Raw genomic sequence first — 20286 nt, 5'->3', positions numbered from 1 at the left:
TCCTCTCGAACACACCATTCTGCTGAGGAGTGTGTGAACAGGAGGATTGATAATACTGTGAGAATCAAAATAAGACTGAAAATTATTATGAAAGTATTCTTTGGCATTACTAGAATGAAACACTTTAATGCATACACCAAGCCAATTCCTTATCTCAGCACGAAAGTATAAAAAAAATAGAGAACAATTTTGAATGATCCTTCAGTTAGTAAATCCAGGTCATTCTTGAATAGTCAAAACCCCCTACACTACCTTCACCTCTACCATGCATATTTCTACCAAGGAAACCTCCTCTTGAAACCACTATGGATGATCTCTCTGAAGGTGGGCGATGACCACTATGTGGATTTGAGGCTCTCCTTATGGGGGAGAAAACCTTGGACAAGGATGGAAGATCACAGCTACCTACGATTTGGACCTGCACTAGTTTAAATTCAGACCTCAACCTAAATAAAAACCTTGCCACATCTAGATGTTCTCTTTGTTCTTGTTGAGTCTTCAAATTAGTGGATAGGGGTTGATAAACATTAAGTTCATTCCTTAAGCTTTTTAAGGAGAAGCATAGTATTCTTCAACACTTTTATACCCTTGTTGAAGAGAAAAATAGTCTTGGTATAACCGGTAAATTCTTGTGACAGTCTTGTCCAGAATACAATTGCTTGGCATGGCTCCAGATCTCCTTGGCCGTGTCCAAAAACATAAGGTTCACACTAATATGATTCTCCATACTATTCCAAAGAGATGTCATAATTTGAGCATTCTCTTTTACTCGTTCATTGCACCCTTCTGATTCACTTTTCAATGGACCCTCCTTGATGTACTTCAACTTGCCTCTTGCAATGAGAGATACTTCAATCGACTTGGCCCATGGTATATAATTAGTACCATAAGTTTCACCATAGTTTATTGAGAAGTCATGAGATCATATTGCACAACTACTGTAGGCTTGGTGTTACTACTTGATGAAGCCATGAATATGAGATCACTGGTGTATCACCTAGTCAAACTGTCAAATAGATGGTATGCACTTACTGTAGCACACTTTTTCTTTAGGAAGAACACCAAGAATCACCAGCCTTCTACTTTAGAAACACTAGGAAATGATCACACACTTACCACAAGATGTTACAACAAACCACCACAAAATCACCATAAATTGAGGAGCACTTACCTCACAACTTGAGACATCACAAGGCTGCCCTCATCGAACTGCCAAATAGAGGGCCTTTAGAAAAGCACCACCAACTCACACAAAACTGCAACTTGAGGCATTAAAGCCTCTTTTCCAAGGGAGCAATCAGTCCCTTGAGTCCTTTTCCTTTCCAACAGAGAATAGAGAATATTCTCTGTTCCTAGGGCACAAAAATTTGAGTCGTGAACAGTGCCGTGAACAATAGAGTTGACCTCAATGCTCTGATACCATGTTCCAACTTAGAAAGGTAAAGTGGAAGAAAGAGAGAAAAAGAAGAAAAGGAAGAAGGTAGGGAGAGAAAGAGAAGAGAAGGAGAATAAAAGAGGGAAGACGAGCAAGGAGAAATCTTACCCAACTTTCCTTGCTGTCAACCCAGCTTGTATTAACATTTTACTAAAGCTCAAATAACAAAAATGCCCTTAGATAAGTATATAAGAGAGAAAATAACAAGTAAAAGAGAAAAATGCCTTTGTCAACTAATTCTAACAATTCTAACAGTATGCAAAAGTGTCTGGTTATTTGCTCTTTGTACTTGTGCATGTGTGTGTTTGTCTTTTCTGGTGTTCAATGACACCTTGTTCTCTTATTGTATATTCTTTTTGTTTTGATAATTGAAGAAGATATTTTATTATCAAAAGATAGAAATTGATACAAACATCCTGATGGGAGCGCGAGGTGCAGCCACACCCTTATGCAATTACATCTCAAAACTGGAAATTACAACACAGCCCAATCAAGAATTTCCCTAGAAGCCCCTTATTTAGCTAAGGAATCTACCATTGCATTAGTCGACCTGCTCACCTATTGTGTTCTAGTTGTCGCATTCCTTGTTAGCCACTTGACTTTCTTTAGTAGCTCCCTAAGGTGCCAAGTAACAAAATCCGGATCCAGCATCCTCCCCACCACCACCTTAGAATATCCCTCTATAATCAGACCATTCATACCAAGTTGATTTGCAATCTGAATTCCTTGTACAGCAGCTAGCAACTCATCCCTAGTAGAATCTCATGGAACTTTTCTCTTATTGTATATTCTCTTTTTACCATTTTAATAAAATCCTTTTATGTTTATAATAAATTTCATGGAACTTTTTAAATTTACTATATTTGTTTATACAAAAAAAAGAATCTTTGCATCTGTTTCATACCTCATGTTTGCATTTTAGTGTATCTTTTTTTGTCATGAGTAATATAAAGGTCACATCACATGACCAAGTCTTGTAGTGTTGATCAACAATAACTAAGAGCAATGTATAGTTGTCAAAGCATCACCTAGATGCCTACGCATCAAATAGGCGACTAGGTGCCCTTGGCCGGGTGTCTCACCTAAACGCCTTTTTTATAGCAATTAGCCACCCATCTAGTGACTAGGTACCTGCCTAGGCGCCCATCTTATTAAATGTATCGCTTATACTTTTCTTTAAAGTTTCACTATTGAAATTTAAAAGATCCAAAGGTTTTGAGAAGAGAAAAGGAAAAAAAGTAGAAATATAAAGAAGTTACTTTCTTTTTTTTGGGGGGGGGATTTTTCTACTCTCTCTCTGTTACATTAAATATAACCTTCTCTAGTTGATAATTTGATATGAAATTGCTCTATTAAATACTTATTATATCAGTATCATTTATGGAAGTATTGAAGTACTATTATCCTAGATATGTTGATTGCTCTGTTTTGAGAAAGAAATTTGTTAAATTTTCAATTAATATACATGCTGAATTTTATATAAAACTTTATGAAATTCTTATTGCCTAGGTGCCCCACTATTGCCTAGAATTGCCTAGAATTGCCTAGACACCTTAACAACTATCGAGCATGGAAATTATGATAATGAAAAATAATTATTTGTTAAGGAAGGTTGAAAATTTTCTTGTAATTTTCATGAGAATAGAATCAATGAATAGACTACCAGTGGTAGTATGTTACATTTCACAATGTGCAATCCCCTCAATCTAATGTACAATGTATTATATGTTTTTTGCTGTTTCATGGTATGTATGATTGATCACTACTCTTGTTGTATGTAGGTAGTTGATGCCCTATGCAATGTAGTATCAGCTTCACCAGCAAAAGCATCAACCGCAATTGTTCTTCAGGTCAAAATTTTGTTCAGCTTAAGAATTTTGAAGTTGTCACAAAATCTGGTCCTATTAATTTCCCTTTTTTCAACCATTTCATCTGTTTATTCACTTTTAGTGGATGTGCATTCTTGTCAGGCGGAGAGGGAGTTGCAGCCTTGGATCGCTAGAGATGATGAACAAGGTCAAAAGATGTGGCGAATTAATCAGAGAATTGTAAAATTAATTGTGGAGTTAATAAGGAATCATGATAACCCAGAGTCTCTGGTAATTTTGGCAAGTGCTTCAGATCTTCTTCTACGTGCCACAGACGGAATGCTCGTTGATGGAGAAGCATGCACTTTACCTCAGCTAGAGGTAATATCTCAAGAAAATAGATGCTATTGTTTCTGTTATGAATTCAAAGCATTACTCCATATGTGGTGGCTTTTGGGTGCAAATGATTGCATATTCTATTTTTGTTGATTTGATTCACCGTGGAAAATAAATTTTCTCTAGTTTTTCTTGTTTGATAGTGCTTACTAGCATTTCTTGGCATCTCTCATCTCATAAATATTAGATTTATATCTGGAGCTGTAAATGTGCTGGGCTGGGCAGCCTTATCTGATTTTGGACTGCATGAACCAAACCTGAGCCAATTTTAGTCTGAGCCTCAATTTATATAAGCTTGTGTAGAAAAGTGAGCCTGATCCGGGCTTGTTATTATAATTTCTTTTTTTTTTCTTTTGTGGACCTCAAAGTTTGGGATCTATTATGGGACATTAATAAACCAAATTTCTAAAAATTTGGTTAAATGAGCCAAGCCTTACCCCAACTATTAAGTTCATTAGCGCAATATAAGCTGGACAAAGTTCATACAAGCTCATTAAACTCTCTTTCGTCTTGTCATTTTGACATTTTTTATGGGCACCTATTATTTTGATTGATAATTTCTAATCATGAAGATAACTTTCTAATCTCTTTACTCTTCCCAACAGTTTCTGCATATAATTGGAAGAAGAGTTTCCATTATAAGTATTTACAGTTTCTGCGTAATTGGAAAAATTACCTTTGATAACAGTAGTTAAATATTAAAAATACTATAGTTATATGGCTTACTGACTACATGTCCACAATTGTTTTCTGAGATTACCTCTATATAAAAATGAACAGCTATTGGAAGCAACAGCTAGAGCAGTTCAGCTTGTAGTCAGGTGGGGGGAATCTGGCTCAGCCATTGCAGATGGCCTCTCAAACCTGTTGAAGGTAAATACAAGCCTAGTCTAAAATATTTTAATTTAATTTGGTTTCATGTCAAGGTTTAATCCTTTGTTGAAATGATAAATGTGAAACTTGCATGCAGTGCCGCCTACCAGCTACAATCCGGTGTCTTTCTCATCCAAGTGCACATGTCCGGGCTCTTAGCACATCAGTTCTCTGGGATGTATTGCACATTGGTTCAACTCATTCTACTTCTAAACAAGAAGATGTACAAGCAATCCACAGTTCCCACCATCCATGCCTAAGTGTAGACACAATTAACTGGCATGATGACATTGAGAAGTGCTTAAAATGGGAAGCTCAGAGCCGGCGTTCAAATGGGATGAACATAACATTTCTTGGTGCTGCTGCCAAAGAATTAGGTTTTACCATTTCCCCTTGATATCACTTTCAGGGACCATTCAAAATTTGTCCTTGGCAGATGTATTAAATAATTGTCAATCTTTTAGCATTATATAGCCATTTTGTAGTTTCTTATGAAACATTCATTGAAGTGAATTTTAGGAACAGAAGTAGATATAGCAACTTTGAAGCATCGTTCAAGGTATCAATGATATACCCCAATACGCCGGAAGGGGTGTATCAATACTTTGAACCATGCACATCTGTTTTTAAGTTTTATTTTTTTCAAAATTTCACAGCAAGCCTTATTTTTATGTTATTTCATTATTAAAAAAGATTTTTTTAAAACAAAAACTTAAAAAAGGGGTTCAGTACCCCAAAGATACCATAATCGATGCTTTGAACCTTGCTTTGAAGGATTAGGCGTAAGAAATAACAATAGTCTTTTATCTCTTGTTAATAAGTAGTCAAGGTTCTCTTACTGGTCTAACCGTTTATGCCGAGTGACAGTTGATACTCGGTGGGGAAGGGGGCTTTTATCTTACTATTGTTTATATTTAAATTTTGTATCCCTCATCGTCCTGTATGTTTTAGAACTCTCCTTGTTCCAATGAAGATCTAACATCTAGGCCATGTAAATGTAGAGAGGTTGAAGTTCTCAGCTAGCATTTGTAAATTATTTTCTAGTCTCAGCAGCGGTTCAAGTGTTAAATCAGTTTATTGATGTATGGGTATGTTAATCTTCAGAAGACAGAGATAAAGACATGCTTATGTTAAGAATGTAAGCTTGGCTTGAAGTTGATTATTCAGTAATAGTTCTTGAGTTTACTCGTCTCAAACATATATTTCAACCATCATGGCAGGAACAACAACAGGCAGTCAATTCTCAAGCCTAAACAGCATTAAAGTTCCTATTTGTCTTCCAAAAACAAGTAGACCAACCCAGATATGTAAAACCTTTTGGCTTTTGCAACATCTGTTGACACTGGAAATCCTTGGCAATGATTAAAGCATATGGTTTTGTTGAATAGTTTTTCTTCAGTCACTTCTTCTAAAGAATGTAAAAGTATGGCAAGAGGCAGATAAAGATGCTTTTCATGGAAGACATGGCATGTAATATTGTAATGAGACACGTTTCTTTTCTTCTGTTCTAAATTCTACGGACAGCAGTTCATCCATATGAAAACCTTCACAGTTGAACCGATGAAAACCTTCACAGTTGAACCGATGAAAGCCTTCATCCAGCTTGAATTTTTTCTACCGTCAGGTTCATTAGTTCTATCACTAAAAGATGATTTGCCTCCCTGCCTTAGCCACGTCAGCCTATACCGAATACTCCACTGTAACCACCTGATTTGCCGTACAAGTCGTTGGAACCATACATAGACCTAATCATTATTGTAACGGTCTCAGACCACCAATGATTATAAATGATTGAATAATGAATAGTGGGGATGGGGGATATTGAATTTTGCATCATCATCATTTGTGCTATTCATTGTTTTATTCTCGTCTGTCACGCTTCTGCCCATGCCCTCGATGGTTGTTTCACTGTAGCTCGGGGAAACTTGAAACTCTCTCCTCGGCAATGGGAAGAGGTTATCAACATCTTGGTATCAGAGCAATTGAATTCCCGGGTAACCAAGGTACTAGCGATGGAGGATCGCATAGGAAGCCGGGAGAAGTTCCATGAGGAGATGCATCTGTAGTTCTCCGAAACATCGCCTTCCGATTGGACCAGTAGGAAGAATTTAACAGTTAGTAGTCCGCAAGCAGAGAGGGTTCGGAAAGGGGGCAGAGAGCTCGGCCGAAGTAGGAAGTGGCTTCATATCTCCTCAGAAGTTTTGGAAAGTGGGGTAGAGTTACCAACGTTTGGAGGCATGGGGCTGGACGGTTGGCTTCTCCTCATCTAGCAGTACTTCCGCTTGCAATAGGTGTCGGAGGAGAACTAGGTAGCAGTGGCTAGCCTGGGGTTTGAAGGGCGAGCAATGGAGTGGTATAGTTGGTATAAAGAATATCAGCCAGATCCCACCTGGCACCAGTTCATAGCTGCCTTGGACGCTCCAGTTAACAGGCCCCTTGGTAGCAACCATGTTGGATGACTTACGTAGCTCTCACAGTCCTCCAATGTTCATGAATATATGGAGTTTCAGAGTATCTCCAGCCGAGTAAAGGGATTGAGTGAAGAGTCCCTTGTGGGATGTTTCATCTTCGGTCTCAAGGCTGAAGTTTGGGCAGGGGTGGAAAAGTTCGAGCCTATAACCTTGGTTCGAGCCTTTCGCCTGGCACTGTTGGAGAAGAATGGGCAGCACAATGTCAAACAGTAAGACTAGAGCTACCTCAGCCCTGCTTCTCACCAACGGGCAACCATTCGACGAACAGGACGTCACCAAGGAAACTCCCAGAGGTTCGTAGACTCATCTTTACAGAAATGAAGAGGAGGAAAGGGGATTATGTTACAATTGTGAGGAACAGTACACCCCTGGCCATCGGTGCAAGGTGCAGAAGCTACTGTGGATTAATTGGGATGCGGAAGAGGAGGAAAAGGACGACTCAGAATAGACCCTAGACAGAGGTGAAGAGTTGGACCCTACCCCAGCAATCTCCTGCATGCTATCTCAGGAACTGATACACCATAGACTAATGCATCTACATGGGACGGTAGGGACTCTCCTAGTAACCATCCTGGTGGACTCCGGATCCTCTAACAATTTTATGGACTCGAGGGTGGCGACAAAGGCCAAAGTGGCATTAACATCAGACACCAAGTTCAAAGTGGGCCAATGGGGACCAGGTAGCCAAGCAGGGCCGTTGCAATGGACTCCACATTCGGACTGCGGGGGCAGAGATCACCGCAGATTTCTTTTTGTTGTCCCTACACGGATTGAATGCTGTACTCGGGGTCCAGTGGCTTCGAACCTTGGGGCCAATAACATGGGACTTCAACAATCTTTCACTATAGTACCAAGGTTAAGCCAACACCCACCGTTTGCAAGGCCACAGACCTCCAGAGTTGAGAGCGATAGCTGGATGGAATGGAGAAGCAAGTGTTAAAAGTCAGGTGTTGTTTTCTGCTGTAGATACAGGGCACCCATGCCCCAACGGAGTCCACCATGGACTATCGCATCCAGTTAGTATTGCGGGACTTTGAAGGGGTCTTTGAGGAGCCAAAAGTCTACCCCCTCCTCGGACCTTAGACCACACCGTTCTGTTGCAAGAAGGGGTGATGCCAGTGTGTGCGCGTCCCCTCTCTCCGAGCTGTTGTAGCAGTTCAAGACGGGAGTAGTTCAGGTTCAAATTCTAGCGAAACACCAATTAACAAGATTGTTCAAGGCTCTTGAAATCTAGCAAAAATGTTCCCAGCTTCGACTAAAATTGATTTGAGGTGATATTATCGGGTTTTAGGTACTAGTTTCCCTAAGACCCTTGTCTCTTTACCTCTTTTTTCAATCTAGAGGAAACCGGGAATGCAAGTTTCCCAATATTTTAGGACTTTAAGCAATCTAAAACTAAACTAAAGTAGAGAGATGGTGGAATGAGAGACTTACCTCTTGTATACAACCTTGAAACAAACTTTCCAGCAACTAAAAATCTTCAAACGGAACTTGAGCAAGGCAGGAGATGAGCCGAGTGTTTCTGGTGTTAAGTTGGAAAACAAGGGATGAGGCTTGAGCTTGGCTTCAGGGATTTCGGGATTTCAAGCAGAGTGGGTGTGTTATAGAAGTTGGAAAACTGTCCTTCCTTATCTCAAGCTCGAGCTAGGACTCTATTTATAGAGAAAATGGAGAGAGATGGGTCTGAAACTCGTTCAGCTATAGTGCCTATGATTCAGTAGAGTTTTTTCACTGAAATAGGCAAGGATTTTGAGAGAGAAGGGCCTATAGTTGATCATTCCTTCTTTGTACAACAAATTTCTTCGATTTTGGGCGGCTTCTTATGGATTTTGTGCATTCAATGAGGGATTGGGGCATGCTAGATGTTGCAGCCCCGGTTGACAATGGCAAAAAATATAAATTCGATGAACTTTTAAATGAGGTTTTGTCCTTTCTTAGTTTTAAGTGGGGACCTGCTTGGTATTTTGAGATCTTTAAGCCTATTAGGCTCAAATTCATTGGTCCAAGTGTTTTAATGGGGTTAAGTAAGGAGCTTATGGATTTCAGTCCCCACTCACTTAAAATCTTAGGTTGGACAGCTGATGTGGCAGTTCAATCTGGTGCATAAAAAAGGTATTTCTCTAGTTCAACAGTCAAACGGATGAATCTGGTCATGAAATTCGGCATGCTAGGGTTTTTTGGTTCTCTGAATACAGTGGTGAGGTCTGACCGGACAAATTGGGTTAAGATGATTGAGATCTATGGCTGATAGGTTCAGATCAATAAGATTCGCTGAAATAGAATCTTTGTTTGATGAAGGGTCAAACGAGGGAATTTTGGGATGAAATTTGGTGGGTAGGTCTTTAGTTCAGACCATGGTCTTAGAGGGCTTGGAATGGAACTTGCTTTTTCAATAGTCAAATGGAGGTGTTTGGTCGTGAGATTTGATGTGCTAGGGCTTTCTAGGTCATTAAACATGGTGGTGATCTCTGATTGGACAAATGGGACTGAGATGATGGAGATCCGTGACAGGTGAGCTTTTGATCAATGAGATTCTTCAAAACAAAATCCAGGCTTGACGTTAAGTCAAACAAGGGAATTTTGGAATATAATTTGGTGAGTAGGTATGGATTGAGCTTATAAGGCTATTGTGAGGGTTTGATCGTGCTAGGTATGTGTAGATCATGGGTTTTAGGTTCGAGGAGTGTCATAATGTTACGCGTCGAAACAAAATCTCTGATGGATGGTTAGCTAAATCTCGGAGTTTATTGTTGAAATTTTGTGTGATTGGTTGTTTGAGGATTTTGTTTCATGTGATGGAGTTTGATCAGGGATTAAGTAGGGTGATGTGGCATAATCAAGACCATTGAAAGGGAATCATGTAGATTTAACGATGGATTTATGGGCATTTAGGCTAAATTTTGGTTTCTTAGGGTTTTGGCATGTTTCAATGTGACTGGTGTGGTCCGGCCGGGCGTTCAAAATGTAAGAGGTAGGTCAAAGAAGGGACCAAACAAAAATCGAATGCTAACAGTTGCCCCTCTTTGTTAGAGGTAGTGAGATACTGAACAACAAAGAAAAAAGAATCACCTAGAGGTTTTTGTTAGGGACAAGAGGTTAGAAGAGGAAATTTTGTTGCTAGAATTTCGGTCAAGGTCGAAGTTGATATAGTGCAATAGCCTTGCTTAGAAGGCGTAGTACCTCCCAAGCCTTAGTGGGAAAATGCAACAATCACACAAACAATAAAGTGGTGACATTCCAAACGAAGCCATTGATAATTTTTATCTTGGTTGACTGGATTTGATTATTTTGAATTTGGCGAATTGAACACTTGTGACTTTCAAAAACCTGATTTTGAATTTTGTCATCTAATGAATTTTTGTATTCGATTTTTGGTAACTTGGATGATTTGATTTAACTCAAGTTTTGATATTTGGTAAATTTGACAATTTCGAACTTGATAACTTGGATATTTGATGATTTGATGAATTAGATATTTTGATTTTTGATATTTGATAATTTAGGTGAGTTTGATAACTTTGATATCTAATTATTTGATTTTGATATTTGACAAATTTGATATTTGATTTTGATACTTGATGAATTGGATAATTTTGATAATTTTGATTTTTTATGTTTGATATTTGATAAGTTTGGCATTTGATGATTTGATTTTGACTTTTGAATTTGATGGCTTGGATATTTGATGCTTTGATTTTGATTTAGTATTTGATGAATTTGACATTTGATATTTGAAAATTTTGGTATTTGATGAATTTGATGAGTTGATTTGCATATTTGATATTTAATATTTGATTATTTGATGATTTAATAATTTTGATATTTGATGAATTTGATTATTTGATTTTGATATTTGATATTTGATGATTTGATTTTGATTTGATATTTGATGAATTTAATGACTTTGATGCTTGATGAATTGATTTTGGTATTTGATGAATTTGATATTTGATTATTTAATGATTTGATGAATTTGATGATTTGATTTTGACTTGATATTTGATTATTTGGTAATTTTTGTATTTGATGAATTTGATTATTTGATTTTGATATTTGATATTCGATGATTTGATTTTGATTTGACATTTGATGAATTTGATGACTTTGATATTTGATGATTTGAAATTTTGATATTCGATGAATTTAATGATTTGATTTTGACTTGATATTATATGACTTGATTTTGATATTTGATTATTTGATGATTTGATAAATTTTATGTTTGATGAATTTGATTATTTGATTTTGATATTTGATATTTGATTCTTTGAAACTTTGTTATTTGATTATTTGATAATTTTTTATGAATTTGATATTTTTTATCTTTGATGATGATATTTAATTTTTTGGATTTTATTTGTCATTTTTTTGGAAGAATGTTGCGGGTGCATAACCTTAGAAGAGTAGCGAGGTCAAGGTTAACTGTGTCTAGTCATGAGCCCTTACATAACCTTGGTCTAACTTTAGTCCCGTTGTAATTCTCGAAATTAAGAGGTGTATCTAACACTGAAGTAATGTCTTTTAGAGAACTAAAGGAGAAGACTTTCCACTCATACGAATAAAGGAGAGAACCTACTAACAATAGGATTCCCCAGCCTACTGATAAGGTGGACCCCTTCTTCTGTACTTTTTTTTTTTTTCTTCTTCTTTTTTTCTTTTCCCTTTTTTGCCCTCAATTCCCTAATCAGAGTTTTCACCGAGCCTAGGTGTTGCCTAATTGTTGCGCACCGGAGCTAATACTGGTTTTCATTCGGACCAACGAAATTTGATCTTGCCACAACCCGATGCTTTTACTCAAAGCACCCTTTCGGGTTTTCACTCTACCCTTTTAGGCCGTGCGGTTACTTTTTATTTCTCTACCCACACTCCTCCCATCATTGCTACAAGGGGATGGGGAGACACGTTCTTTGTCATCCGATTCCATGTTCCTATTTGTATATTTGATTAGGGAGGTCTTACTACTAGGACGAAATGCGACTAAGGCTCAAGGGTAGGTGGGCTACTATCACAACATGGTTCGTGGGTTATCAGGAGGCCGAAATTCTTAAAACCTTCTTAAATTTTCCCCTTTCTCTCTCTCTCTCTCTCTTTTCTTTTCCTTCATCATCATTTTTCCTTTTCTTCATCTTCCTCTTTTTCTTTTCTTTTTTCTCTTCTTGCTTCTTCCTTTAATTCCTCCTTCCCTTTTTCATTTATTTTGCATTACCTTCAAAGAGTGCTAGTATTCGAATATTGGGACATCCAAGGAAAAGGTCACAAAGCTCAACTGTCTAACTAGGGAGTTATTATACTGGACGAAAGGAAAGGTAACAGAAAACGACCAAAGATGGCCTCCCTTCATTTCATTGATAAAAATAGATATATGGAATGTATTACAACTTAAGCAAAGTACTTTTTCACTTGATCTAAGTTGATTGGCTCTGGGAGATCTTCATCATCCATTTTGTTGAGTATTAGTATTCTTCCATATAACCTCTTTTTAATAATGTAGGGGCCTTCATAGGTGGGAGTGAACTTGCCCCTTGTCTCTGGCAAATTCGGATTGATTCTTCTGAGCACTAATTTACTCAGTTGTACCTCTCAGGGTCGTACTCTCTTGTTGAATGCACGTGTCGTTTGAAGGGATGAAAGATCCATCATATGAATGGCCGAATCCTGCAAGAAGGTTGGGCAAAATTTTAAAAATTTCTCTCTCCCATGTGGGAATCGCATTCCCTATTTTAGAAAACTGCTTTTTCAATGATCAATCTTGAAACCAAATTGGACCAGATCTGAAACCAAAAAGAGAGTAGAGGGATATACCTGATACGGAGTCATAGTAAACCCCCAATGAAGGTGTTCACGCCCAAGTAGAAGACCAAAGACTGCTTCCACCGAAGATGACACGTTGCAAGGTGAAGCAGAATCAACAGGGCGATTCTTCAGCAAGAACTGAATTCTTCAGCAAGAATATGATGGAGGGCTGATGAGCACGACTTCAGATTGCTTCTTTTAGCAAAAGGCAATATCAAGAACCGTTCTTGATCACTCCCAGTGGTGGAGATCGAACTAGGTAGGGCGGCAAGAGCAGGAAAGAACAAGAGCAAAAGACAAGTGTAGTCAAACTGTGTAGTCTCTCTCTCTGTACTCAGCAGACTATCTGTTGTTTTTGGAGGTTCGCCCTTCTCTTCTATTTATACCCTTAAAGAGAGGATCTCCTAATCCCATTAGGAGTTTCCTAATCCAAATCTTTTATTTGAATCTGGATTCTCTTTAAGAGACAAGGATAATCCCTTATCTTATATGCAAATAAAGATCAACCTTCCTAATCTAATTAGGAGTTTCCTAATCCAAATCTTTATTTGCATCTGGACTCTTTGAGTGGATAGGGATAATCCCTTATCCTATCTACTAATCCAAATCCCAGAACCGCCCTCATTTAATTAATCTTATTAAGCCAATTCGAATGGGCTTTAGGCCCATTAAGTCTATATGCTCACTTATCCTCTCAATCTACTGCCTAGTTGGTTTTCCTTGTATGGCATAGGACCCAAACATTGATCTACACATCAGCCACAAGGGTTCAGCCCAACCTCTATTATAAGGCCTGGCTGAATTCACTCTAGGAGACAGTGAACCCCTGAGTCCATCACCATGGGCTCTTAATGGGCCCAACATTTACACTAAGTGGTCATTTGGTTCAACCACCTTATGAAAACCCAATGACTGTGGGCAGATGCAAGATTAGTCCATTAGGTATTACCCTCAATGGTCTTACACTTAACCTCTCAACCCATAATCATCAAACACTGCCCGACAAGAGATGACCTCTCCCTCGGCTACAAGGAACAGTGTTGCACTCTCTACTCACATGGATCCTGAGAATTAAAACCTTTTGCAAACATTTTGGAACCATAATATATATATATATATATATATATATATATATATATATATTGCAAAATAAATTTTAACGGTTGAAATCGACTGCCGGCAGTTTAGGTTTCCATTAGAGAGAGTGCATCCCCGATCATTCACTTTGTCCGACAAAGGGGCTGATTTTGTCACTATGATCACCCACTCAGATGAATTCTCGGACTGTTGCAACATACCCAGGTTTTGACCCCCTCTAAGGATCTCATTGATTGGCATATCAAAGACAGTCCAATCCGACACCTAATGTAGTATCATAATCGAGTCTAGGGCTTAGGTGTAACATTCCAATTTTGCCCATCTATCTCCAAGGTCCAGGGCAATACAAGAATTTTGGTCTAGTTCAGGGTTTCAAGAAAACTCACACTGCATATACCTCAGGTCTCACCCTGGCAGCTGAGACAAGCCACCCCAACCAACTTGGCGGCACATCAGTATCAGTCTTGGTAGGATAAATCTCCCCATATCTATACAACGACTGTGAAGATTCTAAACTAACACGAGTCTCATATGTGTCCAATTTCAGAGTATTACACAGAAACACACCATAATAACATGGATCAAATATGTACTTTATTCATTTACATTAAATGTCATAATGTACATCATTCTGATTGGAGCTAAGGGCATACATTGTCTAACATTGTTCGCCTTTGATAGGCTTTAGTATGGGCCATAGCTCTCAGTCGTGCTTCATCTAAAAACACCAATTGCTCATAATGTGTTTGGACCCAATCTATCTCTGGGATCTCTGACTAATATCGCATGCAAAGATGGCGTGAGATGATTTGGAGGTTTGCCCTGCTCTTCTATTTATAGGCTTAAAGAGAGGTTATCCTAATCCCATTAGGAGTTTCCTAATCCAAATCTTATATTTGGATATGGACTCTCTTTAAGAGATAAGGATAATCCCTTATCTTATCTGCAGATAAAGATCAGCCTTCCTAATCAAATTAGGAGTTTCCTGATCCAAATCTTTATTTGGCTCTAGACTATTTGAGTGGATAGGGATAATTCCTTATCCAATCTACGGATCTAAATCCCAGAACCGCCCTCTTTTAATTAATCTTATTAAGCCAGTTCGAATTGGGCTCTAGGCCCATTAAGTCTATGTGCTCACTAGCCCCTCAATCTGTTGCCCAGTTGGTTATCCTTGTATGGCGTGGGACCCAAACATTGATCTACACATCAACCACATGGGTTCAGCCCAGCCTCTGTCACAAGGCCTGACCGAATTCACTATAGGAGACAGTGAACCCCTGAGTCCATCACCATGGACTCTTAATGGGCCTAACATTTACACTAAATGGTCTTTGGGTCAAGCCACCTTATAAAAACCCAAGGACTGTGGGCAGATGCAAGATTATCCCATCAGGTATTACCCTCGATGGTCTTACACTTAACCTTTCAGCCCATAATGATTAAACACTACCCGACAAGAGAGGACCTCTCCCTCGGCTGCAAGGTATAGTGTTGAATTCTCTACTCACATGGATCTCGGGAATTCTCTACTCATAGCTGAAGCCCAATTCGCAGAAGAGCCTTGTAGCAGCCCAATTTATTGAAGAAGCCCAACTTGAATTCAAGAATAAAGAGTCCCATCAGATTTAAATTTTAAGTGTAATTTTAGAAGGATAAGATGATTGAGATTACTAGATAAGAGAGATTACTAGATAGAGATAGGATAGGATTAGATCAAAACTGATTAGGACTTTCTATTTTTTGAGGATAATCTCCTAAGAGGAGTTGGAGAGAGCCCCTCCTCCTAAAGCTATATAAAGGGGGGGGGACCAGCATTAGGCATCAATCAATCAATCAAAAAATCAAGCAATCAAGTAAGCAAGCAGTCCATCCATCTTGGAAGCAAAGCAAGAAGGAGACGACAACTATGAGCGGCTGAGCTTTTCTTTTTTGATTCAAGGGGGATTGTTGATTCGATTGTGTCATCGTGAGGTTATATGTTTAATTTAATTTCTTGCTTTTAATTCAAGTATTCGTTGATTCTTGTGCATGTTCTTATGGAAGTTAATGTTGATTAGTCTGACAAATTAATTAATGTTGATCTTCTTACTGCTATTCATAATTCGATGATCCGTAATTGTCACGAATAGTGGTACAAGTAGCAATTAGGTTAATATCTTTTTGGGTCAATTGTTCGTGACAGCCTTTGACCAATGTATTGGCATGTTTTAACCTAAAGGGAATCAATGGAACAAGATTTGATAATTGTAGCTATCTCAATTTTTTTTATTTTGGTTTAACTGTTTTCACGGAGGTTATTGCTATCATTAATTGATACGGAATGCTATCGTGCCCAGTCGGTCAATGATAAGTGTTGATCGAATGCTGGGTTTGGTCAACTAAATTAGGAAAACATGAGGTTTATTATGGCTATCCTAATAAATCCGAAGGTTAAATGCTTGAATTGCAAGACTGCTGATTTTTTTCCTATGATCGATGACTAATTAACTCAATTCGAACCCTTGGATCAGAGTTTGGTAAGATTGAATTATTCCTTGTTAATTGTCATTTGCTATTTTGAGTTAATAGTTATTTTAGAAATTTAATTATTCGAATTTCCCACTCTTTAAATTGCACATTCGGCTGAGTAATTAATTACTGGCTCCCTGTGGGATTCGACCTGGTACCACTATTACTACAATTTTGTTGTAAGGTGGGACTAAAATTAATTTTGAGGGCTTCGACAACCCGTTAGAATTTTGGTGTCGTTGCCGGGGAGCTATTTTAATTTCTTAGCTCCGTGCCTTCCATTTGTGCTAAACTCTTTTGTTTTATGACTCATTCTTCTCAAAAAGGTGAACTAGAATATATTCCTGAAAATGAGAAGACAAAACACCTAAGGCGGCTTGGCAATTGATCTCCAACATGGCTGAGAACTCTCAACAATTTGGAGCAAGAACAGATGGAGCTATCAAACGTGTTAATGAGGTAAGCTATTCTAATATGGAAAGTCAAATTTCTAATCTAACTGCTTTGGTTCGTTAATTGGCTTCAGGGCAATTAAAAACGACTGTTGTTTGTGACATATACTCAATTCCTGGGCATCCTATGGACATGTGCCCATCATTGCAAGATGATTCAATGCAATAAGTCAATGCCGTAGGAGGATTTCCTGGCCAACCTCAACGCAAATATGATCCCTATTCTAACTATTACAATCCTGGGTGGAGGGATCATCCCAATCTGAGCTATGGAAATCAAGGAGGGCCACAGAGATTCCAGCCTCAAGCTTTCAACAGACAACCTCCAATTCCAGCACTTACCCAAGCCCAAAATCAACTCTCAAGTTCAGGTATGTCTTTAGATGAGATAGTTAAGGCTCTAGCGACTAACACTCAACAATTCCAACAGGAAACAAGGGCCAACATCCAGAACTTAGGGAACCAAATCAGTCAACTTGCTACTTCTATTAGCAAGTTGGAGGCACAAAACTCTAGAAAATTACCATCACAGACGGCGGTCAATCCCAAGGAGAATGCTAGTGCAATGGTGCTGAAAAGTGGGAAGGAATTATAGTCACAGCTTGCTTCACCAAGGAAAGTGGATGAAGAGCAGAAAGAAGAGGAAGAACAAGATCCACCTGAGAGTTCCAATAAGGAAATTTTTGAAGAAGAAGATAGGAATGAGGAGCTTGAATTGAGTGTACAATTGGATATGAAGAGTTAGATTCGTCCTATGCACATTCCATTTTTCCTATAGATATTACTGACTCTTTAGTGCAGCAAACTTTTGAACTAGATGATGAAGACACACTGAAAGTTGCACTTAACAATGGGCCTGATCAATTACAACAAGCAGAAAAGGAGTTTGTGTTGAATCCTGAATTGCAAAATTCGACTTTTGAGTTGGAATCTTTTAAAACTATAACTCTTAGTTTACCTCCAGCTCACACAAAACTCCTTCCATCTATTTTGCAGGCCCCTCTTCCAAATTTGAACCCGCCCATGATGAATGAAAGAGGAGCACACCGAAAGCTGCGACCATGAGAGTTAGAGGATCCATGATAGGGAAGTTGTTTTTCCCTTTTTCTTTTTGTTTTGCATTTCTAGTTTAGTTTTTCTGCCCTTTCTCTGCATTTCACCTCACATTGGGGACAATGTAAGTTTTAAGTGTGGGGGAGGGAATTTAGGTTAGAATTTAGATTGCGTTTTAAAATTTGATTTAGGTCGTGTTTTTCTGTATTTTCTCTTCAAAAAAAAAAAAACGAAACCTCAACTCTTTTGAAATCAATTGAAACAATGTTCTAGGGAAGTTCTTGTGAACCTAGTAATGAGGTACGATCAAGGAGTACATGACTTATCTGAAGCCATTTCCAGTTAAGATAGTCATAAATTCAGGTTTAAGTAAATAGAGTAAATACTTCACCATTGCCACAATTGGTAGGATGGAGCATAAAATGCACCCACCAGCCAAGTCATCTGATAGTAGGATGGAGCATAAAATGCACCTACTAGCTAGAAATTCAACCAGTAGGATGGAGCATAAAATGCACCTACTGACCAAGTAATCCAAAAGTGAGATGGAGCATAAAATGCACTCACTTCTTCAAATGAGAGAAAGAAAATAAAAAGAGAGAGAAGATAAAAAGGTTTTCCCAGATTTACTACCTGGTTTGCAGTAGCAAAAATTGGATTGACTGATGAATGAGTTGTGTATGACTTGTTTGTGTTGATTTAACAGTTCACAATATTTAACCTAGAATATTTGTGGAAAAAGATGAAGGAGAGTTGAGTTTAAAAATTGGTAGGATAGTTAGTTTGTTTTGTTTTTGCTTGAGTTTTGTCTTGCCCGAGGACGGGCAAGGTTTAAGTGTGGGGGGATTTGATGAGAATAAAAAGTATCATATTTTTATCCCCAAATATTCATTCTTTTACATTAAATTAGCACTTAATTGGACTCATTACTCTTGTATTTCGATTCAGGGCAAGCAAGAAGGCGACAGGAGGAAAACAAGGCTAATCGGACGATTTTGCACAGTTTTGGCACCATTCAGTAATCTGGGAATAACTCTCAAATCCGGACTCCGATTGAAATGATTTAAGATGCACCGGAAAGATAAGGGAGAACTTCACAACTTTCATGTTCTGGGTTTTGACAGATTCAATCTAAATCAAGGTCAAAATTGGGCCCTAAGTCGGAGCAAATTTGTAGAGAAGCCCAGCCCACAGCTGAAGCCTAATTCGCAAAAGAGCCCTGTAGCAGCCCAATTTATTGAAGAAGCCCAAGTCGAATTCAAGAATAAAGAGTCCCATCAGATTTAAATTTCAAATGTAATTCTAGAAGGATAAGAAGATTGAGATTACTAGATAAGAGATAGGATAGGATTAGATCAAAACTGATTAGGACTTTCTATTTTTTGAGGATAATCTCCTAAGAGGGGTTGGAGAGAGCCCCTCCTCCTTGTAATTAATTATCAACTCTTGGACCCATATGTGAAATTTTTGGGCTAAGAATTGCCCCATTCAAACCACAGATTCGGTCCAACCAGTTTGGTCCAATCTGGTTCGAATGGGTCTAGTGTTTGATTTGTAATACAAGATTTAACTCAAGAATGATGATCTGAAATTAAATAATTGATACAAGACAATCAAGAATCAGTAGAAGGGTTGTTCGTAGGACTGCTACCCTGCAAAACAAAGATTAGATCGCAGTATGCAGTTTCCAAAACTGTAAATTGCAGATTGCTGAACCCATATCTACGAAAAATTCTCCTCTACAAAATCAGCTTCATCTTCGAATGAAATAAAATAGAAAACCAATTTTCTATTAATATTACATCAAAATTGAATTCCTATACATTTCGTCTAAAAATTAAGAAAAAAATTAATTATAGACCAAAAATGAATAGAACAACAGGTGCGCAGTTTTCTTGCGCCATTAAAGAATTCGATCTCCACCATACGAACAACCCAAAAATCAAGAAAAATATATAGAACAATTCTAAATATTAATCAGATTAATAACAATTTGCCCAAAAACTAGGAACCAATTTCCCAAAAAATGTTAATTGCACAAATTGGGTAGAACACCTTCTACCCATTTGTGCAGATCCAGATCTGGGTTAATTTGGTTCAAGATTTGAACCTGGCTCTGATACCACTAAAGGGATGAAAGATCCATCATATGGATGGCCGAACCATACAAGAAGGTTGGGCGAAATTTCAAAAATTTCTCTCTCTCCCATGTAGGAATCGCATTCCCTATTTTAGAAAACTGCTTTTTCAAAGATCAATCTTGAAACCAAACCGGACCAGATCTGAAACCAAAAGGGAGTAGTGAAAGGATGGTAGGATCCATCTAATGGATGCCATAATGGTTGCGGAATGGGTGGGGCGAATTTCAAAAATTTCCTACCTTCTTCCAACTGGGA

General features: G+C 38.2%; 1 protein-coding gene across 7 annotated transcripts in view; it reads left to right on the top strand.

Annotated features, from left to right (window-relative positions):
• Positions 1-5009, top strand: part of LOC104605498 (protein GIGANTEA-like) — a 58343-nt gene extending 53334 nt beyond the window's left edge. For 3 of the 7 annotated variants that reach the window (XM_088888858.1, XM_088888859.1, XM_088888862.1), the window contains exons 12-15: positions 3217-3285; positions 3406-3624; positions 4420-4512; positions 4610-5009. In XM_088888858.1, the coding sequence (XP_088744984.1) occupies positions 3217-3285; positions 3406-3624; positions 4420-4512; positions 4610-4909 (681 nt within the window). In that variant the 3' untranslated portion in view covers positions 4910-5009. Of the gene's footprint in view, positions 1-3216; positions 3875-4419; positions 4513-4609 lie in introns of those variants that run through there. The other 4 variants (XM_088888842.1, XM_088888857.1, XM_088888848.1 and 1 more) reach the window with 2 other exon arrangements.
• Positions 5010-20286: the final 15277 nt, after the last annotated feature.

The sequence above is a fragment of the Nelumbo nucifera genome, chromosome 1 (genome assembly GCF_055504915.1).
Source record: "Nelumbo nucifera cultivar China Antique chromosome 1, China Antique-T2T, whole genome shotgun sequence".
Classification (NCBI taxonomy): Eukaryota; Viridiplantae; Streptophyta; class Magnoliopsida; order Proteales; family Nelumbonaceae; genus Nelumbo; species Nelumbo nucifera.
Note: the sequence above shows the minus strand (reverse complement) of the source record. Positions and strands in the feature narration are given on the sequence as shown.